At 60.0% G+C, this 27,939-nt stretch overlaps 2 protein-coding genes across 8 annotated transcripts in view; both read right to left on the bottom strand.

Moving 5' to 3' along the window:
* Positions 1-617: 617 nt before the first annotated feature.
* Positions 618-26,441, bottom strand: CFAP100 (cilia and flagella associated protein 100). Of its 7 annotated transcripts, none has more exons than XR_011250966.1 (18): positions 26,290-26,370; positions 25,349-25,456; positions 19,689-19,760; positions 15,250-15,350; positions 13,263-13,449; positions 11,022-11,089; positions 10,787-10,950; positions 10,520-10,600; positions 10,038-10,219; positions 9,729-9,761; positions 9,522-9,648; positions 7,363-7,414; positions 7,139-7,290; positions 6,729-6,891; positions 4,090-4,225; positions 2,919-3,124; positions 2,061-2,154; positions 618-899 (listed from the first exon to the last, which is right to left on the bottom strand). XR_011250966.1 is itself a non-coding variant. In XM_069562170.1 (17 exons), exons 2-17 carry the CDS (start codon positions 25,395-25,397, stop codon positions 786-788), a joined length of 1,818 nt encoding a protein of 605 aa, XP_069418271.1. In that variant the 5' UTR covers positions 25,398-25,456; positions 26,290-26,441; the 3' UTR covers positions 618-785. The 7 variants fall into 7 exon arrangements, 2 of the variants coding, with proteins under 2 accessions (XP_069418271.1, XP_069418272.1); XR_011250965.1 differs by lacking the exon at positions 26,290-26,370 and adding an exon at positions 25,811-25,893 and having other exon boundaries at positions 2,919-3,346; XR_011250964.1 differs by lacking the exon at positions 26,290-26,370 and adding an exon at positions 25,811-25,893.
* A 55-nt stretch (positions 26,442-26,496) lies between these two features.
* Positions 26,497-27,939, bottom strand: part of KLF15 (KLF transcription factor 15) — a 42,418-nt gene continuing 40,975 nt past the window's right edge. Inside the window, exon 3 of the mRNA XM_069562173.1 lies at positions 26,497-26,803. Coding sequence (XP_069418274.1) covers positions 26,566-26,803 — 238 coding nt within the window. The 3' untranslated portion in view covers positions 26,497-26,565. The remainder of the gene's footprint in view (positions 26,804-27,939) is intronic.

The following is a 27,939-nucleotide window of genomic DNA, read 5'->3' as shown; positions in this document are numbered from 1 at the left end:
ACCCTGTGGTGGAGATGAGCTGACCCCACACCTCCACTCAGTCTCCACCTAGAGACGACCCTCCTCATCCCTCAGGGAGAAAATGGACAAACTGCAAGACTCGCCTCCGAGAGCCTGGGTCTCCGCCCACATCTCCCCTCGAGTGTAACAGAGCTTGTTCCCACACTTGAGTGCTTTGGCAGCTAGGAGTCATCCTGCAGCCCACCAGCACTGGGTGGAGCTGAAGAAGATCCCAGGGTGGGGCTAGGGTGGGTCGCGCACATCACCTCAGTTCACACTGGAGTTTTTACCCCGTCACCTCAGGTTGACATGCAGTTGATCTCCCATCTCACCTTGTGCAGAACTGCAATTGATCCCGCCCCAGGCACGTCTGTCTCAGCAGCTGACTGACAGGAAACCCAGACGGGCCCATCCCTTGTCACTGTTCTTCAGCCGCAAAGTCACGTCTGACTCTTTGGGACCCCCATGGATTGTAGCGCATCAGGCTTCCCTGTCCTTCACTCTCCCTCGGAGTTTGCTTAAACTGAAGTCCATTCAGTTGGTGATGCCATCTAACCATCTTTTCCTCTATCCCTTATCATTTCCTGGTTTAAGTGACAAATGAGGGGAGACTGGCATTTTGTTACTGTGTCTGCCTTCCAAGACAGGCTCGGAGGTACCCAAGCGACACAGCTTTTATTTCGGGTGAGTGTGAAGGCGCAGCGTGGAGGGCGAGGGGCCCGTGCAGGCCCTGCCTCTGCTCCCGGCGCCTCCATCTGCTCCTGCTCAGCCAGCAGGAGGCCACGCTATGTGAAGAAAAACAGCTGCTCCTCCCTGTCCTTGTCCATCAGCTCATGCTTGGACCGCTCCTTGGTCTTCAGGGTGGGTGGCCGGGATCGGCACACTAGCCTCCTGCCCCGCTGCAAGGAGGGGATGCCGTGAGCCTGCACCCCAGCCTCACTGCACCCGGGCTGAGGCCTGGACACCTGCCCTGAACGCACGGGAACCCGGGGCCCAGGCCCGGCCCAGCCTCTCCGGTGGCTGAGGTCACGTGTGGTCTGTGGGTGGGCCAGGGCCTCCAGGAGGGTTGGGGTAGGGAAATCTATCTGGCCTGTACACCAGGGTGCTGGCCCTGGGTGAGTGAGAGTGGGGGAGGAAGGAGGCACCTGGAAACTCGGAAGACGCCAGGCTAAAGTGACATCTCTCCCGCTACGAGGATCAGGAGAGACCCCGTGGGATCCACATTGGTCCTCGGGCCAGGGTCAGGATCGGGACTCTTTAGGGACCACAAGTCCAGCAGGCCAGTGGCTACTCCTGCCCATATGCTGTGGGTGGGGGGCGCAGTGGCTGGGGGACCCTCAGTGAGTGAAGGGTGATGGCCTTGGCCTGGGGTCTGGCTGGAATGTAGGTGGGACCCCAGGGGGGGCACTGAGCTGTGGGCACCAGTGCTCCTAGGGAGGTTGCCCAGAGGAAGCAGGTCCTCAGGGGTGGGGGGGCAGGGCAGGCCTGAGAATGGGGACCCTGGCTCCACCCTGACATTGCTCTGGTGACCCGTCTCCCCTCAGGACCCCAGCAAGTGTGTCTACAAAAGTGGGCGAGGCCTGGAGGGTGAGCAGCCATGAGCCCTCCCAGCCACGCCCCCCTACGCCACCACGACCCCTACGCCACCACGCCCCCCTACGCCACCACGCCCCCCTACGCCACCACGCCCCCCTACGCCACCACGCCCCCCTACGCCACCACGCCCCCCTACGCCACCACGCCCCCCTACGCCACCACGCCCCCCTACGCCACCACGCCCCCCTACGCCGCCACGCCCCCCTACGCCGCCACGCCCCCCTACGCCGCCACGCCCCCCTACGCCGCCACGCCCCCTACGCCGCCACGCCCCCTACGCCGCCACGCCCCCTACGCCGCCACGCCCCCCTACGCCGCCACGCCCCTCTACGCCGCCACGCCCCTCTACGCCGCCACGCCCCTCTACGCCGCCACGCCCCTCTACGCCGCCACGCCCCTCTACGCCGCCACGCCCCTCTACGCCGCCACGCCCCCGGGCCATGCCTCCTCGGGGCCTCGGTTACCTTCTTCTTGACCTCGGCCTGGGCCCGCGCCTGTGCGCGCAGCAGTCGCTCCTCCTGCAGCTGTTTCTGCAGCTTTGCCTTCTCTTCCCGGAGTCTGGGGGCAGGAAGGGCGAGGTTAACGACCAAAGGCCCAGAGAACGCCACCAGCTCCTCCCCACGCAGCCTCAGGCCTCCGCACCGCTCTGCCCCACCTCCCTGCTGGCTCTGGCCCTGGTTGCTTGGGAGGGCCTGGCTCGAGGCTCATCTCCCCCCCGGAAGGCCCAGGTTCCTGGCTTCCCCTCCCTGGTCACTGAGGCATCGCCAGCCTTGAAAGCCCAGGTCAGTAGTCCCGAGTCCTCCTGTCTGTACTTGGGGCCACCAAACCTTTGTCCAGTGCCTGCCTGAGCAGGGTCTGGGGACCCAGGGGGAGGGCCCTTGTGTGTGGGAAAGACATGGCTGATCACAGATGGCCGTGCCTCAGGACTCTAATGGGACCGAAAGACCCAGGTGACCAGGAACTGGCCTGCACCCCACTGGGCCCATGGGGCACACCCTTTGCTGATTCCCCTTCAGCAGCTCTCAGGCCGGCCCTTTCCCTCACCAGGCTCGGACAGTACAGCTCTTTGCCCAGAAAGTGCCTCTCACTGTCTCTTCTCCTTGGCGGCTGGGTGCGGGAGGTGAGGGGTCACCCATCACTTCGCTCCCGGGATCCCTAAGGCCACCACATGCCTCTCCCAATGGAGGGACCTTCCCCACTGGGCTGAGCCTGTGGCCCCTCCTGAACCCCAGACACCCCTCCTAGCGGGGAGCCCCAGGGCGTGCCCCTGTCCTCAGGGCCAACCCAGAGCCGGTGGGGGTGTACAGGGCCCCCCCACGCACCGGAGCCGCCTCTCCTTCTCCTTGGCTTTCTCAGCCTGCTCGATGCGGGCTGGGGGCACGCGCTCCAGGTTCTCAAGCAGCTCGTCCAGCTGGTGCTCGATGGTGGCCAGCATCTGTACGGTGCCCAGGCTGGATTCCTGCTGGCCACCCACGCAGTGCCGGTAGACGTCCAGCACCTTGCAGTTCAGACTCTCCAGCAGCTTGTCCTGTGAGGCGGGCAGGCCTCCCTCCAGCGGGGCCGCGCGGGCCCGGGCTGCCCCCACGCCTCGGCCAGCTGACCTCCCGGGGCTCTGCTGAGCCGGCATGGGGTGCTCGGGAAGTCAGGGGGCACAGGGCTGGACACTCGGGCTTCTCTTGGGCAGAGGGCTGCACCTTGGGCCTCTGTAGTCAGCCAGATCCCGGGTCCCAGTGCCTACTAGGGCTCCTGCCTGGAACCGGGGTGCCCACTGAGGCCCCGTGACCTACTCTTCCCCTGCGCTGCCCTCAGCTCCCCCCGGGACCACGTTCTGTGACCTGCTTTCTATAGTGCTGGGCTAGACGACCCCCCGCCCCATCAGCCTGTTCTGATGTTCAGAAGACACAACAACCCTGTCCCCTGGGGTGGCCAAGAGGGTGGGGAAGGGGCAGGGGGCACAGGGCACAGCTGGCACCCAATAGTCTGGGGGTAGATGCCCAGCCCACTCTTGGGGCTCCGGGTACTTGGCCCAGTGCCCGGCAGGCAGGAGGCTCTCAACAGCAATCGAATGAACTAGGAAGCTGGGTGCAGGCCCCGGACCACTGGGTTCTGTGCTCTGAGTCCTCTCACCCTCCCGGCCTGGCTGGGGACATGCCTGCCTGCCTCCCTGAAGGGTCACTTCCAGACACACTGTTTAAGAAGAAGATGAGTTCACGGAAGGAAGGCGGGATGGAGGAGGGGTGTTGGGGAGCTGCCCATTCGTGGGGCCTGAACACATGGCTGGCTCTGATTTGGGGCCAAGGGCTTTGTCCAGCGGTGCCCGTGGGTCAAGCCCAGAGCCTGGCGAGTGGTAAGGACCACAGCAGCCCCAGAGAACCAAGTGCCTCCAGGCTGGCTGTCCCGCAATCTGGGCCCCTCTGGCAGGGATGACTCCACCCTCCACTGGGGCTACGGCCACGTGCCCACCACTGCCATCTGCCCATCCAGGGGCCCTACCTCCTGATCACCCTTGAACTCGCCAAAATGGAAGACGCGGGCTTTGAGCTCCAGCTCCGCGGCCGTCTCCTCCTCCTTGGTGATGGACATCATCAGCGTGGTGATCCACTGCTTCAGCTGGTTCACCTCCCGGTCCCTGAAGGGCACCAGCACCTCTGAGCCTGTTGGCCCTGCTGCATGCTGAGGGCCGAGCCCCAGCCTCAGAGGCCCTGGTAAGACGCAGGGGAAATCTAACATCTTAACAATCCATGCTACAAAAAAAAGGAGGGGGAACCAAAATCTGCCTTATTGAGGTATATAATTCTCCATAAAATTCTTTTGAAATGTCCAATTTTTTTCTTGACCATCATAATCTCATTTCACGACAGTGTCATTAACTGGAGAGAAGCCCCCGGTCACTCTTGCCCACCCCTCCACTCCATCTCTCCTGGACATAAGCACGGGGCCCCATGGCATCTGTCCCTTTGTATCTGGCTCTTTCACCCGGCACTGTGTTTTCAGGCCTGTCTGTCCTGTATCGTGCCTGGTCAGAGCCTCGTTTCTGCTTACGACCACCGTGGTCCACCATGCGGGAGACCAAGCTTTGCCAGAGTCATTCTTCAGTGGACATTAGGCAGTTTCTACCTTTAATCTCTTGGGAACAATGCTGCTGTGGACGTTCACTGGACAGGGTTTTATGAGCCCAAGTTTTTGATCCTCTTAGGGGCGTCCCTGGTGGCTCAGCTGGTAAAGAATCTGCCTGCAATTCGAGAGACCTGGGTTCGGTCCCTGGGTTGGAAAAATCCCCTGGAGAAGGGAGAGACTGAGGCTACCCACTCCAGTATTCTGGCCTAGAGAATTCCACGGACTGTATAGTCTACGAGGTTGCAAGAGTCAGACACGACCGAGCGACTTTTGTTTTCACTAGGGTGCAGAGTCAGACACGACCAAGCGACTTTCGTTTTCACTAGGGTGCAGAGTCAGACACGACCAAGCGACTTTCGTTTTCACTAGGGTTAGGGCTGCAACCATCACCTTTTAGATGAAGCCCCTTAAGTCTTTCGTGCTCGCGGCAGACATGCGTTGTCTGCTGGGGTTCTGGAGCAGGAACCCGGGCTCTTACAGTTGGCATGGATCTCGCCAGTATGGGCAGTGGCATGCCAGTCCTGACCAGAGTGAGCAGGACACTGGTCACTCAGCCAGCTGTGCCTGTGGGGTCTAGAGGTGCCCCGTTCCCTATGGTGGTTCTAAGGCTCCACCCAGGTGAACAGAACTACTGGCAAAGTGCCACGGGAGGGCAAAGTTGCCCTCTGTCACGAGCACGGGCGCCAGGGTGCAGGCCTCCGCCCCCTGGCAGCCCTCCAGGCTGCAGTCCCATGGCTGTGAGGCTGAGGCCAGGAGCCTGAATGTGAGGGGGTGGAGCTGGCCCACCCAGCCCTCCCAGGCTTTCAGAGGCGGGTGGCCAGGGGGACCACCTGCAGCTCACACACACCCTCCCCTCCAGGCCTGGGCCCTTAAGGGGGGCAAGCAGGTCACCGAGGATAAGAACAGAGGCTGGACCTCCCCTCAACCCTGAGTGTCCACTGCAGAGTCAGCAGTCCTAGTGGCGCATGACTGCCAGGAGTCCAGCCTGTTCCTTAGAGCTTCCTCTACGCCCAGTGCCTGGACACAAGAGTGACCTTGCAGCCAGCACCCCTTTTACATGGACCAGATTGGTGGGGGGGAGGGAGGGTAATTCTGTTCCTCTATTTATTTCCCAGCTGTTTGGGATTAAAAGATGCCTCTTCCCCACTGTGTGTGTGCTCAGTCACATCCGACTCTTTTTGACCCCGTGGACTGGAGCCTGCAAGGCTGCTCTGTCCATGGGACACTGCAGGCAAGAATACTGGAGTGGGTACCTGTTCCCTTCTCCAGGGGGTGTTCCCGACTCAGAGATCGAACCCGAGTCTGTTGTATCTCCTGCACTGGCAGGAAACACAGTCTTTGCTGAGAGCTCATGCTTCAGCATTACTCTGGAAACTCTTGGTAGGAAATTATCCAAGGCAGGATGTCGGCCAACAGGACGTGAGCACACAGGCGGTCAGAGCTGTGGGCTGGCCCCACCTCAGGACCTTTGCGCGCGCTTCCCTCTCCCCCCGAGGTTCCCTGTGGTGTTCCATCACTCAGGAAGTCCGTGGCTGAAAGGACACCTTCCCTGAGAGCCTCCCCTTCCCTCTCCCATCTGCCGCCAACCTCCACGTCACCCTCCTCACAGGACTCTACTCCCAGCATGTGTTACAACCCACAGGACAAATCTGCGCACCTCTAGGTCAGCTCCCCTGGGCTGCCAGCTCGTGGGGCACGGTTTACCTTATTCACGAAGGGCCCAGACCCCGGCCTGATCCAGAATGGGTGCTTACTCAAGGATCGGGAGTAAAGAGGTGATCCCCTGCTCCCAGCTGGCCTCACCTGGAACCAGACCCTGCCCAAACGGGCTCTGCAGGGCTTGGTGTCAACAATAAAACTGACGCCTCTTTCTGTTCCAGAAAACTTACTCTGAGCCGATGCTGGGCAGAAAACACTACATGACGAAGGCTTGGGCCACATCACTGCTATTAGATAACAGAGAACAGCGCTAGTCATCATAAGCGTTAGTGAGATAAATGCGCCTGTGCTCAGACCTCCAGTCGTGTCGGACTCTGCGACCCCGTGGACTGCAGCCCACCAGGCTCCTCCGTCCATGGGATTCTCCAGGCAAGAGCACTGGAGTGGGGTGCCATTTCCTCCTCCAGGGGATCTTCCTGACCCAGGGCAGCTCCTGCACTGCAGGCAGATTCTCTACTGCTGAGTAAAATAAACATTACAAAACCACCTTTGGGGGGGGGGGTGTGTCCGTGGAGATGCCCCCTTCCAACTACAGGCTGCTCCAGGGTGGGGAGAGGTCAGCCCCTCCGGGCTCCACCCGCTTGGCCCACTCTGAACCTCAGCTCCGGGCCCAAGGAGACACAGCCTCTCCCCAGAGCCGGCAGGGCCAGCACCATGGACGGGGCAGGGTGGGCCGCCCAGCCGCGGAGCCCTCCCTGAGACATACATGCGGGTCTGAGTGTTCTTCAGGGTGAAGCTCAGCTCCTCCAGGGCCTCCTCCATCTCCTGGGTGTTCTGGACCAGGGACAGGTTCTGCTCCTCCAGCTTTGTGAAGATGTCGAGGAGCTGCTGCGGATCTGTGAAGTACAGCTCCAGCTCCTGCGAGCAGAGCCAGGTGAGGCCCCTGCTCAGTGGGCCCGGCCCTGCAGCCCCGTGGGAGCAGGCACTCACCTCCCCATCATCGCTGTCGAGGTCGTCCTGCCCAGGGAGGGTGGAGCTGGACCTGCGGGGACACGGGGTCGGGGCCTGGGGCACCTCCCCCACCAGCCCTAGTCCCATCCTCCGTCCCCAGGCAGCCGAGGCCATGGCTCCAACCTCCTCTCGGCCCCAGCGGTCACACCGTGCCCAGTCAGCCCCTCTCACTCTAATTAGAATGAGACGCAGCTCCCACCTCACGGCTGCAGCCCCAGCAGCTCCTTCCTACAATCCAAGAGCCAACCCGACCTCAGACCCACGGCTCCCACTGCCAGGCCCCTCCCTGGTCCCTGCTCTTTCCCTCACACCTGGGCCTTCGCTGCCCTGCTCCCTCCTTAGGACGGGTCATCACTGGCCCCTCTCACCGCTGCTGGGGCACTCATGCCACACGTCAGGGACCTTGCTGGACACGCATGACCCAGCGGCCACAGGGAAGGCTGTGAGGGTCACAAGCACTGGGGGGGCCTGGCCAACCTCAGTCCTGCTTCCGTCACCCCTCCCAGCCTGCACCCTGTGTGGACATGCAGGCTCTGCCGCCCCCAGAGCTGGTGAGGCCGGCTTGCGGCGGCAGGAGGCTGAGCGAGGCCTCAGAGACTCCAGCTCAGCCTTCCTGAAGCGCAGAGCTGGCATTACAGGGCCCCGAAGGCTAGCACACTTGCCAGGCCTGTGCCTCACCCTGTATGTACCTTGATTTCACTGTGTAGTCACTGAGTCATGTCCGACTCTTTGTGACCCCATGGACTACAACCCACCAGGGTCCTCTGTCCATAGGTTTCTCAGGCAAGAATACTGGGATGGGTTGCTGTTTCCTCCTCCGGGGGATCTTCCCAAACCAGGCACTGAACCTGCATCTCCTGCACTTGCAGGCAGATTTACCGCCTGAGCCTCCAGGGAGGCCCAGGCACACAGATGCCACTGAGTCGCCACGTGGGAAACCTGCCATTCCGAAAGCCAGTCTCCTGCCCAGGTCACTCTTGGCCTGGAAGGTGCCCTTCTGAGACTCTTTCTTCCAAGAGGATATAGGCTGGAGCCGGGCTGGACTTTAGCTCTGACTCTCCCTCTTGGCTAAGTGCCTTGTGCGGCCCACGACCTGCCCAAATGTGCACAGTGGCCATGGTCATGGGGCTGGCAGGCCGAGGTCCCAGACCTCTGCTCCCAGGGACCTTCCCTGCTGCCAGGAGCTCCAAGGTTGAGGGCACCTCGCCAGAGGAAGCACGCACATCCGACCTCGGAGCTGGAGACTGCAGCCCTGCCCGGAGGGGTGCCGGGGACCAGAGCTAACCTCCAAGTACACCACAGAATCAGAGAAGAAGGCACAAGACCCAGGTCCGATCGGGTCGGCGCCCTGCTGAAACTTCCTGGCCTCCCTGGGGTCCGGGGACTCGAGGCAAAGTGAGGGTGCAGCCCTGCCTGGCTGCCAGGCACCCTTGCCCCTCCGCACCTCGTGGGGAGCCCGCCCGGAGAGGCTGGGGTGCACAGTGGCTGCACTGGAGGAGCGGGGGGCCCCGGAGGCGGCAGTGGGGCAGGCGTGTCCTGTGGTCAGTCATCACAGCTTGTGGCGGGGGTGGGGGCGGAGGTGTCTGGGAATCACAGGAAGACATTCAGGACAGGTCCCAGGGTGACTCAGTGGTCCCCGAGGGGGTGTTGCAGGGCTACGAGCTGAGTCACCGGGGCTGGATCTGGTCAGTTGGTTTGACCCTTGCCGTGTTTTGCATAAAACTTGAAAATGACTGTCACAATTAAAGTCTGGGATATTTTACAAGAAAGTCCAGACTTCTTGCTTCCCTTTCAAGGCTCAGGGGCTCTGCCAGCCCCCGGCCGGCACTCTGGACTCTGAGGGTCCAGGCAGGTGGGTCCTCTCACAAGCATCCCCCTAGCTGCCTCCTCCATGCACCTTCGACTGTCCCAGCGGCACCCACGTGGGCCACCCCAAGCTCAAGTTCACCAAATCACACGAACGTGTCTGCTCAGGAAACACCTCAATTTTCAGGCTTATGTTTAACTCTAGACCCTCCAGGCTGGACATGGCCCTTCCTCAGCCTCTCCCCTGTTCCAGGCACCCCAAGCTGGCACCACTGGGGGCTGCTCCCCAGCAGGCCAGTCTCCTCCACCACCCCCTCCCCACACCCACTCACCTTTTGGACTCCACCCTACTGGGCACGCTGGGCAGGGTGCCCTGCTGCTGGCTGGCGGTGGTGGACAGTGCCTGGTGCAGCCGAATCACTTGCAGGAGCTTGGCAGGCTTCCTGGGGCTCTGCCCCTCTGGGGGAAGCAGAGGGGGCTGTCCACCTGCCCACCCCCCACCCAGAGAGGGGCTCCTCCAGCCAGGGACCGCCACATACCTCTGGAGCTCAGCCTGCCCTTGGTCTCCAGTCCTGTGGGAAGTCAGGAGAGGCTCAGGGTCCCAGAAACTTCCCTGGGGTCTCCCCAAGCAGCAGGACTGCTTGCAGAGCTGGCTGACCTCCCAGAGTGTGTGGGCTGAGCAGTGGGGGTTGCAGGGGCTCTGGGGGATGGGGAGGCCTGGAGGAGGGTAGGGGGCTCTGGGGGATGGGGAGGCCTGGGGGTCTCTGGGGGGATGGGGAGGCCTGGGGGGCCTCTGGGGGATGGGGAGGGCTGGCCAGCACACAGGTGCACCCGCCCCTCCCTGCTACCTTTGTCCCCCACCGAGGACAGCCGCAGGCTCTCCTTGAAGGCCTCCACCACCTCCTTGGCCCGTCTGAGAGCAGAGCGCTTCTTCTCCTGCTCCTCCAGCCACTCCCTGGGCGACAGCTTGTACAGGAAGTCCTTATAGACCTTGTACTGCTGCAGCATGTCCTCAAACTTGGAGATTTCGCTGCACCCAGGAGGGGACGGGCGAGGTCAGGCTCCGCCCCTGGGCCCCTTGGAGGGGAGGCAACCCGGCCCCTGCACGTGGGCGAGAGGGCCGGCCTGCGGAGCAGCACAGCTCAGTTCCCCAGGTCACCGCCACTCCCAGGGCAGAAGGGCCTCAGGGTGAGCCCGGCCCCGTGTCCTGGCCTTGGCCACCCGCAAGGCTGGGGCTCCTGGACGTGATCGGGGTGCAGAGCAGTGGGCCACATGGAGCTCCCTGGGCTCCGGGAGACACAGCAGGGCCAGTGTGCCCCCCTGAACTCACCTCTTGATGTTCATGATCTGGGTGGTCAGCTCACGAATCTCCAGGATCTTCTCCATCTTGGCTTTGGACTCTTTGTCAGCCCTGGGGGAGGGGGCAGAAGAGAAGGGGCTCAAGGCAGCGTCCACGCGGCCTTCGGTCTGGGGTGCAGGCGGCGGAGCTGCCAAGCAGGGGCCTGAGCTGAGGGCAAGGGTCTGTCCACAGCCACTGCAGGTGGGATGGGGGAGTGGTAGGCGTGCAGGCCTGGGCCAGGCCCAGGCGGGGGCTCACGTTCTCAGCGCCTGCACGGAGCTGCGGTCGTTCTCCCTGAGAAACTCATCGAACAGGGCTGCGTCCTTCTCCAGGAACTTCTCCGCCCGCTCCAGCTCGGCTTCCTCCTGGGCCGCCAGCCTCTCCAGGCGCTGGATCTCGCTCCGCTTCATATCCAGGGCGTACTGAGGGCGGGAGCGGCGTCATGCGGGCCCCACAGGGACAGGGTGCGGGGCCCATGGGGCAGCCGGCCTACCTGGATGAGAAACATCTGCCGGTTCTGGTCCACATAGCTGTTGATGTTGCTGGGCTCCAGCTTCTTTTCTGCAGCGAAAGGCACAAGGCATCTGGGGGTGGGCGGGCAGTGGGAGCACCCCCTCCAGGTGGCGGCCAGGGACCCGCGAGCCAGGCAGTACGCTACGCCCGCCCTGAGGCCTGGGCCACAACAGGGACTACAACGGAGCGAGCTCTGCCTCCAGGCTGTGCAGATACAGAGCAGTCTCCACGGCTGGAGTCTGGCCAGGGGGGAAGTCCTTCCTTGGGTCTGACGAGCTGCTCTTGCTTGTAGCACCCTTCTCCCTAGAATGAGGCTCTGGACACCCCACCCTGGAAGTTTCACCTGGCTGGATGTCATGATGAAAGGCCTACTGGCCAGGACAGTAACAGGATGGGGTGGGGAGAGAGAAAACAAGGCAGCAAGGTCTCTGGTTGGGGTGCCCTACGCCTCCGGCAAAGCTTCCCAGGTGCCTCTAGTGCAAAGAACCCACCGCCAAGGCAGGAGATGCAAGAGACACAGGTGCGATCCCTGGGTTGGGAAGATCCCCTGGAGAAGGAAATGGCAACCCACTCCAGTGTTCTTGCTGGGAAATCCCATGGACAGAGGAGTTTGGCGGGCCACAGTCTACAGGGTCACAAAGAGTCAGACACAACCGCGCATCTGAGCACGCTCACAAGCCTCCAGAGGCTATGTCCACCCTGGCAGGGTTCAGCCGGGTGGGAAGGAGCTGGGGTGGGCATCAGGGCCACCTTCTGGAGTGCAAGCAGCGAGGCATCGCAGTTGGGGTCAAGGCCCACGGGGCCTCCTTCCCGGCCTTTCTGAGAGCATGGGCTGGGGCACCCCCACTGTGGATGCAACTGTGGGCTCTCGGCCTTGTCCCTCAAACCCGCTCCTTTCCAGAAGGACATGCTGCGGTCCAGGAGGCCTGTTTTAAGTCGAGACGCCTGGCCTGGCCATCCTGAACTCCTCAAGGAAGTCAGACCTGCTGGGTCCAGTCTTGCCCACTTGAATGCCCCCTGCTACTCCTGGGTTTTAGCAATAACAGGCAGTGGCGGCAGAGAAAAGACACAGGCAGAGCTCCACACTCGACACGTCAGAGATATTCGGGGCTTCCCCCGACATAACAAGCCTCGGTGTCGGGGGCGGGGGCTGGGGTCTCTCCATGCTCACATTCAGGGCCCATAGAGCCCAAGGGGCCCAGGGCTCCCTGGTGGCTCAGACGGTAATGTATCGGTCTACAATATGGAAGACCCGGGTTCGATCCCTGGGTTGGGAAGATCCTTCGGAGAAGGAAATGGCAATCCACTCAAGTACTACTGCCTGGAAAATCCCATAGACAAGGAGCCTGGTGGGCTACAGTCCATGGGGTCGCAAAGAGTCGGACACGACTGAGCGGCTTCACGTTCACATTCACATAGCCCAGGGGTCCAGGACTCTGACCTCAACTGGTTCTTTCAGGCTTATCGGTCTATACTTCATCGGTAGAACACTGATACATATGTTTAGTAATTCAGACTTCCTTGTTTTGTCCCTCAGTCGTGTCTGACTCTGTGACCCCATGGACTGTAGCCCACCCACCAGGCTCATCTGTCCATGGGATTCTCCAGGCAAGACTACTGGAGTGGCTTGCCATGCCTCCCTCCAGGGGATGTTTCCAACCCAGGAATCAAACCCGGGCCTCCTGTGTCACAGGCAGATTCTTTACTATCTGAGCCACCAGGAAAGCCGTTCAGACTTCTTACCGGGTGACGAAAATAACAACGGCTCACACACACAGCTCCCACTCACTACATGCAGCGAGTGAAGACACTGAATCCCAGGACCCACGAGGCTAGTTATCAGCAGAAGAGGCAGCAGCAGGACAAAGCTGACTTGCCCAGGACAGACAAGCCAAGCGAGATGCCTGTATCTGATACACAGTGAAGCCCGCACTCGCGTTGCGGGTCAGCAGTCCGACTGCACACCACACCAGGGTTTAAAGGCTGCTAGCTTGGCAGTCCATCTGGAACTGATCTTTGCGGCCTGGGAGGCAGAGATCAGGCATAAAGAAGACCCGTTGCCACCCCCACACACACACACACCACACCACAACCCTGCATGGCTCAAGCCTGTTAAAAGCACTGCTCGTACAGGAAGGGCCAAGGTGGGCCTGGGGACCAGGCCTGGGGACTGGGGCTGGGGACCGCAGGGCAGGGAGACAGAGCAAGGGACGGGGTGCACCTCGGGTCATGGCGAGCTTCCAGGCCACCTGCTCGTGGAAGCTGCGCAGCTGCTCAGCCCGCTCCTCCTGGTCCTGTGCCTCGTCCTCCAGCTGCAGCTCGCGGCGCAGGCTGGTGTGCTTGGCAGACACCTTAGACGAGTAGGTCATCTTCTCATGCACCCGCAGCTGCTGCTTCTGCTCACGGTCCTGCGGGAGGCGAGCGGAGGGCAGGGCTGGGTGGGGACAGACGCACCGGCCCCTCCCTGCTGCCTGTCCTGTCAGGGTTGCGGAGCTTCAGGCGACACGCACAGGCGGAGGCGCTCACTTGGAGGGTGTGGGGGCCCGCACGTGTGCTCTGTGCAGGGGGGAAGCACCCGGGGTGAGGAGCATCTCCCTGTGGAGAAAGCGGTGCGGGCAGGCAGGGCGCCAGAGGAGCTGGGGAACCCTGGTCGGATGTGATTCCAGTCGGGGTGCAGGGACACACTCCCTGCCTCATCTATCCGAAGGTCACACTTAAGCCAAGTGTCTTGGGCTGTGATTTCTAAATCTGACAAACCAAGGCTCAGAGAAGCTGCATCCTCAGAGTTTCCAAGTTTGATAAGGAAGCTCATTACTTACTGGGGGTGACCTGGGGCTGGGGGTCACTGGGGATCTGCCCTTCACTTGGGAGGGGTCTCAGGATGGCAGGGGCGGCTTTCTTCCTGGTGGCCTAGCACCCCCCCCTCCTGCCGCCCAGGCCCTGAGGATGTTGCTGGCTCGAGCCTGCATGTGGCTTCCCCTGGTCAAATCCGACACCCACTGGTCCTGCCAGTGGCAACGCCTGTTCCCCTCTAATGTGTGGCAGGCCCTGATTTGTGTGTCCTCGTGCAATAAAACTGGGAAAGTGCCACCTGAGAGGATTCCAGTCGGAAAAGGTCTGCCGTCTGAAGGCACTGGGAGGCTCCTCAGTGTGAGGAGGCTGGGGCTGTGCTGGGGGGCAGGGGGCCCTGAAGGAAGGCAGAGGGTCCCTGAGGCCAGTCCAGGCTGGGAGAAGGAAGTCCAGGCTGCGCTGCTGCTGGATGAAGGGGAAGTGTGTGTCGGGGGTGGGGGGGGTGAGTGTGTGCATGTATGAGTGTGTGAGTGTGTCTGTGCATGAGTGTGCATGTGTGTGTGCATCTGCGTGGGTGTGCATGTATGGGTGTCTGTGTGTGAATGTGTGAGTGTACACGTGTGTGTGTGCATGTGCATGGGTGAGCATGTGTGTATGTCTGTGTCTATGCATGAGTGTGCACATGTGTGCGTGCATGGGTGTGTGTGCATGAATGTGAGTGTAAGCACATGTGTGCATGTATGGGTGTGTGTGTGCGTGAACGTGAGTGTACACGTGTGTGTGCATGTGCATGGTGAGCGTGTGTGTCTGCGTGAACGTGAGTGTACACGTGTGTGCGCGTGTGTGCATGGGTGTGCGCGTGTGCATGGGTGTGCACATGTGGGTGTGTGAATGTGCATGAGTGTACACATGTGTGTGTGTACACTCGTGCGGGGTGTGCACACGTGTCTGTGTGTTTGAGTGTAAGCATGACAGTGCATGTGTGTGCATGTGTGTGCATGCGTGTGTGGGCGCACTGCTCGAGCACCTCACTCAAGCACCCTGGCTGAGGGTCTGCCACCTCCATCCAGGCAGGAGGTGGGAGCATGACTGGCACCCCGTGGACTCCTGATCAGGTCTGGGGTGGAGCCGGAGGCCCTACCTGTCCCCAAGTGTCCTTGGTCCTGGTCGGGGTGGCAGAGGAAGCCGCTGCCTGAGGAATCTCAGAGGCTGAGCCCTGAGTTGGGGAAACGCAGGCAGCCCCTGAGAGAGCCCAGGAATGGCAGTGGGGGTGCTGGTACGAGAGGAGGAGGAGAGACCTGGGGCCAGGCGAAGTCGAGGCGCCCTCATAGGCAGTGTGAGCCGTCGACTGTCTTAGAGCGAGTGTGCAGGGGACCAGTGCTCTGGCCGAGGCGGGCAGGCTCCCCCCAGATACTCACCAAGAGAGACTTGTTCCGCTCCTGTTCTCTGAGCAAGAAGAAGTCCACGTCCCCGGACATGTGGAAAGGATTCGCTGGCTGGTCAGGAACATTCTTGGACGCTGGGGAGGGAGAGGTCCCATTAGAGAACCAGGGGCGATCTGTGCTTCCAGGTCCCGGCGTCCCCACAGCCCAGCGGGGAAGCGCCCACTGAAGCAGGCGCCAACAGCAGGCAGTCTCTCAGATCTAGCTGTGCCTGGAGTCCATGCCTGGACCTCCCAGCTCTATAAACTTACCTGCTTGGTTTAGCCTATTTAGCTTCCATCCCTGGCATCTGAGAGACTGTGTGAACACAGACTTTCCTGTGTCTCAGATATTGCTGCATTCCTGGCCATAAGGAAGAGAGGTTCAACCTGCCCTTTTTAAGCAATGCAGCCGACTGGCCGTGGAGTGTGCGGGGCCTGCCTGCAGGGGGTCGGGAGGCCAGCACAGCGGCTCCGTCCCTGCAGGAGCCACCGGGAGCAATGAGGGCAGAGTGCCGGGCTGCTCGGGAGGTTGGGGCTGCCAAGGACCCCAGTCCTGCTGCCCTCCACCCAGGCATGAGGGAGATGTTCCCACAGCCCAGCTCACCAGGTGTCAGAGAACATGGAACCCAGAGGGCGCCAACATATCGGCTTAAAAATATGGTTGCTTTCCTACTACCCTCGATTTAGAAGAAACAGGGTTCATCATTTTTTTAAAAATCTTCAAATTAAAAGGAAATTTGTATGTGCTCAGTCATGTCTGACTCTTGGCGACCCCATGGGTCCATGGGATTTCCCAGGCAAGAATACGGGAATGGATTGGCTGTTTCCTTCTTCAGGAGACCTTCCTGACCTAGGAATCGAATTCATGTCTCTTGCATTAGCAGGCAGATTCTTTACCACTGAGCAGCCAGGGAAGCCCAGGAATTATTAAAACAAGGAGGCAGAAAACATGGGCAGAAGGCAGGTGCTTCACAGCACAGAATCATCAATGCCCGTAAACACAGCTCATCCCCCCCGCTGGCCACGGGGAACACGGGATGCTAACACACGTCCAGGGGCCCAGGTAACCCAGAAAGGAAGGGCTGGTGCCCAGGGCTGGGGAGGCATGAAGTGACCGGAGCCCTCACACCTGGTGGTGGGCTGTGAGCTGGTACAGTCGCTCTGGTAGACGTTCAGTGACAACTTCTAAAGTTTAACGTCCCAGCAGCAGCTCTAGCCCTCCTGGTGCGCACAGGGGAAACAGCCTCAGAACAGCAGGTGGTGGAGGAGGAGGAGGACGTGGAGTCCATCTCTCCCCACAAACGCATCAGCGACGCACGTGCAACTGGAAGGGCTGTCACAGAGCACCTGCTGAACCAGCCAGGACCTCAGACACCTAAAAGGGTCCCACGTGACCAGGCAGGACAAAAGAAGGAAGGAAGAGGAGGGGCGACAGGACCTGTACTCCAGTGGGGCTGAAGGGAGGGGAGTTCCTGCCGCCAGCAAAGGACAGAAGGGGAGCTTCAGGGGCTCCGAGGGTGCCCAGCAGCTGGCCAGTGGCAGGCAGGCCATGGTTTTTCCAGTAGTCATGTATGGATATGAGAGTTGGATATATAAAGGAATCTGAGCATGGGAGAATGGATCCTTTTGAACTGTGGTGTTGGAGAAGACTCCTGAGAGTCCCTTGGACTGCAAAGAGATCTAACCAGTCCATCCTTAAGGAAATTAGTCCTGAATATTTACTGGAAGGACAGATGCTGAAGCTGAAACTCCAATACTTTGGCCACCTGCTCCAAGGAACTGACTCATTTGAAAAGACCCTGATGCTGGGAAAGATTGAAGGTGGGAGGAGAAGGGGACAACAGAGGATGAGATAGTTGGATGGCATCACCGACTCAATGGACATGAGTTTAGGTAAACTCTGGGAGTTGGTGATGGACAGGGAGGTCTGGTGTGCCGCAGTCCATGGGGCTGTGAAGAGTCAGACATGACTGAGTGACTGAACTGAGCTGAACTGATGGGGACAGCAGACCATCAGCCATCCTCGGGAGGAAGGAGGGAAACATTCCAGATGGCACACAGGGTGCAGGCTGTACACAGAGTTGTGCACATTTATCAAAATGGGTCAAACTGTGACCTGGAGGTTTGTCATTGCACTGCATAGGAATGGTACCTCAGTGAACACAGACAGACAAGCCACAGTGCAGACACCTGGCTCTTAATGTCACGCTCAGCTCAATGCAAGCATCATGGGTAGAAGAAACTGTTGGGTGAACAGCTGGGATGGGCAAGGCAGGATCCAGCTGAACCCAGCGCTCACAGGTGGCTTCCAGGGAGGCAGCTGAGAGCACAGAGCCCTCCTGGAAGGGGTCTGTGCACACACAGGCAGACACAGGTTCTCTCAGGCAGCCTGGTTAACACTGAGCCAGAGGAAATGCAGGACCGACAGAAACAGCCTCAGTGACACCACCAGGAAGGGGGCAGATGTGCTTGCCACAGGGACAGGCTATCGGATGAGCAGCACCGTTTCTCCGCCAGAAGCACAGGGAGCGAAAGGACGCGGAGGCCGCTCTGCTCGGTTAGACAAGGCTGAAGGTGTTCAGCTCTCAACTGACTGTGGATGAGAACAAATCTGTGGGAAGATGTTCCTGAGACAACTGGGTAACTCTGATGATGGTCTGGCTCACTGCTTCTGGGCACGCGAGAAAGGTCCTGACATTTGAAGATGCACTCTGCAGGAGCACAGTAGTGCCCAGAGTCTATCCTGGCAAAATCTGCAGCAACGTGGGCGCGACCAGAGGTCATCACACCAGGAGAGGTCAGAGAGGAAAAGACACGCGCCTTGTGATGTCACTTAGAGAGAAGTCAGAAAAGAAAAGACACACGCCTTGTGATGTCACTTAGACGTGGCCTCTCGCGTGCGCACAGGGGCCTCCCTGGTGGTCCAGTGGCTAAGTCTCTGTGCTGCCAACGAAGGGGGCCCGGGTTCAATCCCTAGTCAGGGAACCAGATCCCACGTGCCGCAACTAAGGGTTCTCATGCAGCCAACGAGAGACCCTGCGTGCCACAATGAAGACGAAGAGCTCTTGTGCCCGGCTAAGATCCAGCACAGCTGAAACAGGGCTTCCCAGGCGACACTAGCGGTAAAGAACCCACCTTACAAAGCAGGAGACGGGAGAGACGCAGGCTCGATCCCAGGGTAAGGAAAATCCCCTGGAGGAGGAAATGGCAACCCACTCCAGTACTTTTGCCTGGAGAATCCCATGGACAGAGGAGCCTCGCAGGCTACAGTCCATGGGGTCGCAAAGAGTCAGACATGACTGAGTGAGTAACACTTTCACTGTACAGCACAGATAGGCAATATCCTGGGATGAGCCCTAATGGAAAAGAATATTAGAAAGACTGTGCGTGTGTGCATAGCTGAATGACTGAGCCACACAGCACAGCAGTGTAAATCAACTACACTTCAAAAAAGCACACATTTTGCAACAGTAAAATATTCTGGCAAAGACAAAAAAAGGAAAAAGAGAAGAATAATAGGTGAGGCAAACGTGGCTGAATCTTGTCTGCTTCCCATCTGGTGATGAGCTCGTGAGTTCACTGACCTTCAGGCTCTACTAGGCAGGTCTGGGTTTTGATAACTAAAAGAAAGAGGAAGTGGGGGTGGGCAGGATGGGCAGGGAAGCCCAGCCCCAGGGCGGGAGCTTGGTCAGAGAAGGCAGGCTCAGGGAACGGGCTCAGAGCTGCTCGCCTCTGCAGGAGCAGCAGACTGGCTTGTGGGGCCGGGCTGGGGGTGCGGACAGCCAAGGGGCCAGGAGGGGGGCCAGGAAGCCAAGGCATGGAGGACACAGCAGGGCCCGGAGGACAAGGCGTGCGGCTGCCAGAGGCACCTCTTTCTATCTCCTGACAGGTGGCCACCTTGCGACTCACTGAAAAGCTGCATTGCTCAGCCTCCCTTGCAGATACTGATGACCCCATAACAAATGGAGTGTGGCAAGAAACTGTTGGTGGGGCTTCTAGGAAAGACCTTTTCCCAAGGGCGGCTGAGCTAGCCTTCCCCTTTCCTCCTCCTCCCTGTCTAGAAGCAGACGTGATAGCTGGAGCTACTGCAGCCATTCTCCGCCCAGGCAACAAGCTTGAGGTTGGGAGACCAGGAAGCAGCGATGGTCGAGCAGAAAGACTTGGAACCTGGCCGCCTGGGAGGCTTGCAGGGCTGCTTCGGTAGAGCCACGGAGCCCCGGCCCACCCCCACACCGCTCAGCACTGGAGGGAAAGTAGATCCTACTTTGTGGCTTACGCTCCTGTTGCTTCAGGCTTCAGTAACCCAGTTTCTAATGAAAACAGAACCTTTTCTCACTGTCCTTCCCACCAGAAGCTACGTCTGAGGACATCTGAGGCCTGAGGGTGAGAGTTTGCCTCCCACTGATGGGACTGCACTCCCAGGTCCAGAATTACCTTTGCCTTTTTTCGCATGCTTCTTTTCTTCAGTGACTGAAGAACTATTATCCATGGATTCTGGGCCATGCTCTGGGGAGACACAAAAGTGGCAGCCACAGCAAAGACTCAGCAGCGTGTGACAGCGTGTCAGGTGACCCGTAGCGCCCACACCTGCCAGGTGCCCCGCCCCAGGGCCCCACCTGCCAGGTGCCCCGCAACAGGGCCCCACCTGCCAGGTGAGCAGGAGCGCCCTCACCTGATGACTATGTTGACCTTGCCAGGAAGTTTTGAGGACTGAGCAAAAGAAGGGCCACAAAAGTGCCAGCATATGTGCCTGACCCATGACAGCATCTTGTGACTCCCATTGGGCACCCCCCCTTTGCTCCTAAGAACAGAGCAGGACGGTTTTTCACAGAGACCACAGGCTCTGTGCATCTGATGCCTGCCCAGCCAACGCTTCTGCTGGGACCCTCCTCAGGCCTCCGGGGGCTGCAGTGGAAGACGCAGAGACCCCTTCCCTGCCATTCCCCTGCCAGCTGACACCGCGGCACCTCCTGAAGCAGGCAGGCAATGCAGGTGGGTGGCTGCCATTACCCGCTGGTCACCTGGTCTGTGGAGATGACCCTGCATCAGCACTGAACTCCCCCAATGCTCCACAACTCACCACACATCCCCCAGAGGCCCTACAGGAGCCTAGAGCTCAGCAATCAGTGCCTCGAGCATCCCCAGACCTGCAGCCAGGCCCTCCTCCTCCGCTCAGCACCTGTCCTCACCAGCCCCCACGGCCCCCACGCCCTGACCCCTGAGGTCCAGCCCGCTGTGCAGCCTCTGTGTCCCTCCTCAAGGCGCCTTTCTCGCCGCCATGGCACTTGTCCACATGCCCTCCCTTCATCCGGGTTCTTCCCAGCATCTCCCCGGTGCCCGCCTGTCCAAGATGGCGGGAGCTCACCCCACCCCGGGCCTCCCTGGGTCAGCTCTGGAGCGGCCCCCACAAGACTCGGGAGATGCTGCTGCTTCTTAGTAACAGAGGGAACCGAGACACGGGAGGTGGGCTCGGACAGCGCAGGCTCGGCACCCACCTGCCCCAAGCCCCTGGGCACTCCTGCCCTCTAGAACCCCCATGGCCCAGGTGCCACAAGCGAAAGGTGCAGGTCTGTGCTCCTTGATGGGGCTGCGACAGGGGTTGGGTTTTCTCCAAAAATAAATCAATAAATAAAATTTGTAAAAAAGATTTCCTTAAGACACTGGCTCCAAAACAAGAGAAGGGGTCCCGTTTCTAAATTCCCACCAACAGACGTGGCAGGGAAGTGGCTCCAGCCTCCGTGTGGCCCTTCAGCAATCAGACAGCCCGACTTGGAGGACGGTCCTTGCTGCCCACCCTGGTGTTTCCAAGCGCAACTAGCTCTGCTGGCCACACGAGAGACCAGTGAACCTGAGACGAGGGGCTGAGGCCAGAAAGAGACTCGGATCAGGGAGCCGGCAGATCAGGAAGACAGCAGGCGAGCACCTCAAAGTAACCATCCTGTGGGGTCTAGAAAAGACCCTGATGCTGGGAAGGTGGGAGAAGGGGACGACAGAGGATGAAACGGTTGGATGGCATCACTGACTCGATGGACATGAGTTTGAGCAAACTCTGGGAACTGGTGATGGACAGGGAGGCCTGGCGTGCTGCAGTCCATGGGGCTGCAGAGAGTCAGACACAATTGAGTGAATGAACAACACAGTGGGGTCTGCATGCCAGGTTCTTTTATAGAACAGAGATGGCAGGAGATGAGGAAGCAACGTGAAAAGACCACTACTCTTGCAAACATCTCCTGGGATGGCAAGCCTCAGGCACGGGTATGTGTCAGCTTCTTCCTTGCCATCCACAGGTGGACAGAGTTCTGGACAAAGGCACTTGTTTAACAGTCAAGCAGAGGGGCAGGATTCTCTGAGACAGGCCGTTCCGTATGATTATAATAGCAAAAGTGACAGAAAGCAAGTCAAAGAAACAGTTCCAACATGGAGTCGGAACTGACTTCTCCTTCCAACACTGGCACCAGCAAGCCACACAAGGAACTCAGGCCGCCCTCCCTGCTGCTGCTGGACTGGAGGCTGGAGGCTGGTAGCCACGCCACAAAATGCCAGAATCACCCAGAATGCCCCCGCCTCGGCATTAACTTCTCTCCTGGAAGCAGGAGAGTTCCTGCCCAGGGTTCTGACAGCGCCTGCCTGCTGGAGAGTCTGGTGAAGAGGCTGACTCCAGGTCTTCTTGCTTGGTCATCTCCCACGACCTCACCCCTTTCCTGGATATCTGTTATATCTAATGCCATAGTGAATGGAACTGCCCCTTAATTCCCAAGCTGGACTGCTCGTGGCTGGAATATGGAAACGCGACTCCTGTTTAAGTGTTGGTCTTGTGCTCTCCTACACTGCTGCATTCATTTCTGAGCACACAGAGCTTTCTCAGGGGTTCTCCACATACAGGATCACGACATCTGTGAGTAGAGAGTCTTGCTTCTTCTGTCCCCGTCTAAACGCTCTAGCTGAGCTCAGCATGGGGTTGGAAAGCAGTGGTGGAAAGCCCTAACCCTTGGGGAAAGCCTGCAGCCTAACAGAATTTCACTGTGGGCTTTCTGTGTACCGGGTTCTGGAAAAGACAGCAGCCTTAGAGGCAGACAGAGCCCCCAGCCCTCAGGCAGATGACAGCCTACCAGCCGGGGGAGGGGCCAGGCTACTAGAAGATAAAGCTGGCGAAGGAGGAGGGAGGGGAAGGTGTGGGCCCCCAGGAAAGCCCTGGATGGTGGGGTGGGGAGGTGGCTCACTGAGAAAGCTCGTGGGGGCCGGTGGGGGGGCACTCTGTGCAGGACTGCGTGGTCTGTCCGAGGAGCAGAGAGGAGAGCGGCAGGTCACTCTGCCCCAGACCCTCTGAGAGCGGGCCTGCCTCTGTGCCCTTGACCTCTGCACTCCAGCACTGTGCCTGGCACAGAGCAGGCGTGCCCACATGTGGCCCCCAGCCCAGGTTTTGGACAGCCCGATTCTGCAGCTCCCCAGACTAAGACTGGGTCGCTTAAAACCATATTCCCTAAATCACCAAATTAAAGGACTGCATCCAGCACCATCCCTACAGTCAGCAGCAGATGGGGGAAGGGACGCCTACACGCGGGGCGGGGGTGTCCCCAGCACGGGAGGTGCAGACATGAGGGAGCATGCTCCCCCCGCCAGCCTGCTCAGGTCAGACCCTGGCAGTGAGCTTCCTTCACCAGGAATGACCCCTCGCCCCGCTCAGTCTCGCCTTTGGGAGATACCACCATCCCCTCAGCGATCACTCCCCCGCAATCTACCCCTGGACCCAAGTCGCTCAGGTGGGTTCTGGCCTGGATGCCAGGAGCCCCCAGAGACAGGGGGACCAGCCACAGGCCGCGTCTCCCAGAAGCAGGGGTCCTACAGCCCCGCCCCCACTAGCCCTGCCTGGGGAGCCTGGGTTCCACTCTGGTGTGGCCAGCCCCTCTGCCAGGCCAAGCTCCCCACCGAGGTCCTCTGCCCTCTACGCCAGGGCACGGACTAGCCGTGTCTCGATGGCGCTGGGGCCGTTTCCCCCACCCCCACCCCCACTCAGGGTGGGAGGAATGGTGCCCCAGTCACACACTCGTATACCTGGGCTGTCTCCATCATCCCAGCAGGTCCTCCCCCTGCCCACAGGGCCCTACACACTGGCCCACACTGGCCTCCAGCACCTCACCTCATGGCCTAGAACACCCTCCCCTCTGAGAACGGAGTATCTTCCGCCACATCAATAAACAAGAAAGCCACAGTCTAAACTGACTCCTGCCCTCCAGGGCACCCAGGAAGGAGAACAAGACCTGCGATCCCCGGGCACCGGTGCCAATGGTAAAGGAAGGACACTGGCCCCAGGGAGCTGACGGGCACGTGAAAGGAACATTTCAGCGAGCCCAGACTCTCGCATCTCCCCACAGCTGGAAAAGTGCTAAGTTCCCTAACCCAGGCTATCTGGTTTTCTTTCATTAACGATAATCTTTTGATGTTCAGACTACCTGCTCTTTGTGGCGAAACTTCTGTGTGACCCGCCTCCTCCCCTCCCCTCCTGTAGCAGTTCCCTCCGTGCTTCTCCCAGGCTTGAAGTCCTGCACACTCACGCTGAGTAAGACGCGGCTCAGCTTCCGCGCGCGCCCAGTCGTGTCTGGCTCTCTGCGCCCTCATGGGCTGTAGCCGCCAGGCCCCTCTGTCCATGGAACTCCCCAGGCGAGAATACTGGAGCGAGCTGCCACTTCCTACTCCAGGGGATCTGCCCAGCTCAGGGACTGAACCTGCATCTCTTGAGACTCCTGCATTAGCAGGCGGTTCTTTACCACCAGCACCACCTAGGAAGCCCAAATATCCCCAGGGGATGAAACATAATTCTAAACTTGTAGGTTGTGGATATTTTTTCAGTCAACAGCACCATCACGTTGCTTTGTTTTGTTATCTGTAAACATTTCAAAGCTATCTTTTTTCTGGTAACCCCGGTTCAGTCTTTCTTCATTTCTCAGTTTACTCCGGAGCAGAACGGATGAGAAAGAGGGAAGGGGTACACCGTTACACAGTGTAACAGGGACAGCCGTGGACAGCAGCCTCCAACAGAGACTGGACCCGCACACACGGAAGCGCCTCTGCTGGAAGCACTAAAGGTTTACGGCAGCTCGAGGTTTGATAAGGAGCAGTCTGCACAGCATCTGGGTTAATGGGGAAGAAGGCACAGGGAGCGTTTCTGTTGTGTGGCCATTGGTGTGAGAAAAGGACAGGCTGTGCGTGCATTTCTGTGGATGTGTGCAAGGTGTGAGCACAGCAGGCATCAGGCTTGCAGGGAAAGAGAACACAGCGGAGCCTCCAAGCAGGTGGGGTTTCACTTGGGGGCTCTCAACACCCTTTGGAATCAGAAGCTCAGGACCAGCAAACCAAAACAGAGGGTGTGTGGCCAGTTCTACCCCTCAGCAGGAGCCCTGGGGAGGAGGTGCAGGCCTCCAGCGCAGGGGGGTGGGGGGTGCTGGCCAGCAGCTGAGGCTGCAGGAAGGCTGAGCGAGCCCCACCTCCACTGTGGCACCCTCCTCAAGGCCTGTCTTGGGGTGAACTGTGTTCCCCTCTCAAATGAATGCTTTTGAAGATCTGAAGTCCCAACGCCCAGCACCATAGCATGTGACCCTGTTTGAAAAGAGAGTGGCTGCAGATGTACCTCCAGTGAGGTCACGCTGGGCGAGTGTGCACAGCCTTAATAAGAAGGGGAAATGATGGAACACGCACGTAGAACGTGAGGATGGAGCGAAGATGAAGGCAGAGACCGCGGTGACGCTTCTACCAGCCAGACACCACCAGAGGTCGCGAGCAAACCGCCAGAATCCGGGAGGCACAGGGCGCAGGGTCCCCTCCCGCCTCAGAACGGAAGCATCCCTGCCCGGGACTCCTGGTCCCAGCAGCTGTGAAACAATAAACTCTGGGGGTTAAGCCCCAGGCTGGGGTGGGGCTTGGCTAGAGCAGCCCTAGGGATTACAGCACGGAGTTTCTAGGGAACTTGGCAAAGCCTGTGATTTCTGGACCGTGGCCTGGCTTAGAATCGTCGCCTTGGTTCCACCTTGATTCCGCCGCCCCAGGCCCCTCAAGGCTGCCTCTGACGCTGCGCAAGCCCTCCCCAGCCCACCACTTACTGTTGAAAGTTACGCTCTTGGAGACCACAGGAGGCAGGTTCTCGGACATCGGCGCCGAGGAGGAAGCGTGCACTGAGAAGCCTGACGTCGGTAGAGGAGACTCCCAACCTGGGGAGAGACAGCGCCTGAGCCGGTGGGTCCAGCCCGCAGCCCGCAGCCCGCGGCCCGCCCTCCGCCGACGGCTGCTGAGAACAGCGGGCACCTACCCAAGGCTCACCACGAGGAGTACACTTGCAGCTCCGACCCGCCGCGCCTCCCTCCTCTCCCCCCGTGGTTCCAGCCTCCCAGGGCTAGTCCCGCTCACAGAGCCACCCACCCACGGCCAGCCCGAGCCTTGGCCCCTCCCACCCTCGACCAGCACTCAGGCCCGCCCCTCCCCAGAAGCATCTTCCCACCACCCCATCCTCTTCCCTTTGACCGGTTTTCAATAGCTGATGTATCCCTCTAACAACGGTCGATTACCTAGTTCCCCTAGAACGTAAGCTCCCTGAGGACCAGAGGAGGCGCTGATTGGTGGCTCATCAGGCGTTCCGCCCCACCGCGGCGCTTTTTTTCACTATTTGCGGAGCTAGTCTGCATTTTGCAGAGGAGGAAACAAAGTAGCAAACTGGCCAAAGTCACACCGCCAGGAGAGGCCGAGACTGGGACTCCCGCCCAGGGTTCCTTGACTCCAAAGCTTGCACCCTTCCAGCCGCATGCCTGCTGCAGCCTCCACGAAAGGAAGCGAGGTACTCGGCTTGCAGCAGGGCCGGGCCTCCCCACACCCACGTCTGGCCCGTCCGGGCGTGTGGCGAGGGTGCATGGGCCCGGAGGGAAGAGGGGTTGCTAGACGGCTGGCTATGGGATGAGTAAGGAACAGGGAGCCTTGCGACAGGGGGGGCGCGCGAGGTGTCCGCCCCGACCCCGCCCGTGGCTCCCACCCAGGTCCCTAGCGCACCCACCAGCTCCGCACGCCGGCGCTCTCTCCGAAGCCTCTGAGCTGCTGCCCCGGGGCTCCGCGAGCCCAGGCCTTCGGTTTACGTCGCCATGGCAACCATTCTCCCGGCGGGCGGGGCTGTGACGTCACAAAGGCTCCGGCCTCCCCACTGCGTCCGCGCCGCGGCGGGGCTGCGCTGTAAGAGGACTCGCCCTGCCCAGCTCGCGCGGGCTTCCTTCCCAGCCTGCACCCCTCTTGCTGTTTCCGTCCTTCTCCTGATTGATTTTTTCACCTGCACCACCTACCTGCCTCTTCCTGCCGAGTGAACCTTACAGTCTAGAGGGGCGGCTGACAATTGTGGCCCCGGGCCGCAGCATCCCGCGTGCTGGGGACTAGTTGCAGAAGCAAACATTCTGCAGGGCCCGGCGACCTGGGCGCCGACGAGCCCGCCCGGCGAAGATGACTTCGGTGCTGACTCGAGTGGCGATCCGCTGCTGCACAGGCTGCGTGTGACCCATGATGAAGGCAGGGTGGCACGCCTGTCAGTAAACAGGGAGGGGTCCGCGCTCAATCGCCGAGACTCACCCCCCCGCGCCCACCCCACCCCGCCAGGTCCCCTATCCCCCAAAACAGCAGGAGGCCCCTCCTTGAGATTTGACCGTGTCCATCAGTTCTGCCCACACATCTCATCTCAGGGATTTATAGATCGACAAGGGTGGCTCAGTGGCTACCCACTCCAGTATTCTTGCCTAGAGAACCCCATGGGCAGGGGCGTCTGGCAAGCTACAGTCCATGGGGCCGCAAAGAGTCGGACTGGACTGAGTGACTATCACACATAAGGCATTTAGGTGCCACTGGGGACCTCCGGACAATCCACAGGCCAGTACTGCGGAACCAGTGAGTCCCAGCAACTCCCGGCTCTGCCCGAGGCAGGAGCAGTTCTTTGGTCTGTTCTGGGTCTGCCCAAAGTGGAGGGAGCCTTACAGTCCCAATGACCCAGCTGCTGGCCTGAGTCTGCCTCCCTGGGCCCCCGCCTACAGTTCGGACTGTATGAGCCGGTGACTGAGTAGGACAGCACGCTGTTCTGAGAGGGTTCATCTCAGGCACCGTGAGTTCCAACTAGACTTTAGGAGTCTGGAAAATATCCATCTCAAAAGGAGAAAAGCCAACCCTTTGTTAACAACTTGTGAGCTGATTTCCTTCTGAAAGAAGGGGTGACAGTCAGAGCTCTTGAGAACAGATATGGAAATCAACAGTAGCCAATTAAAAATGAAAAGGGCAGGGGGGCTCCCTGAGTCTGCAGGGGGTGGAAGCCAGCTACACCCCCAGATGGTGGTGTCAGGAGTGAGCCCAAGGCGGGCAGCAGGTGTGACCCTGGCCGTGAGAGGGTCCTGATGTGTGTTTCTGACCTGCAGAACCTGGGTCACCTGCCTGCCTCTATGTCTGATAGGCAGGAGCCTGAGGGGCCCACCTCCATCCTGACTGCAAGAGAGGCAGGAAGGAAGTGGGGGCTCCTAAGAAGGGGTCCCCAGCCCAGCAGGGGGGGTTGTCAGAGGCCCAGGTGGTCCAGCGAGTGGACAGGAGCTGGTATGTTCCCATGGCAGCAGGTCTCAGGCCACTCCTACAAAACCGACTCTGTGCCTGGGCTTCTAGTGCCCCATTTTTTGGAAAGACC

This window comes from Ovis canadensis, chromosome 19 (genome assembly GCF_042477335.2).
Source record: "Ovis canadensis isolate MfBH-ARS-UI-01 breed Bighorn chromosome 19, ARS-UI_OviCan_v2, whole genome shotgun sequence".
In the NCBI taxonomy this organism is placed as follows: domain Eukaryota; kingdom Metazoa; phylum Chordata; class Mammalia; order Artiodactyla; family Bovidae; genus Ovis; species Ovis canadensis.
The sequence above is the reverse complement of the archived record's forward strand: the minus strand, read 5'-3'. Positions and strand labels throughout refer to the sequence as shown.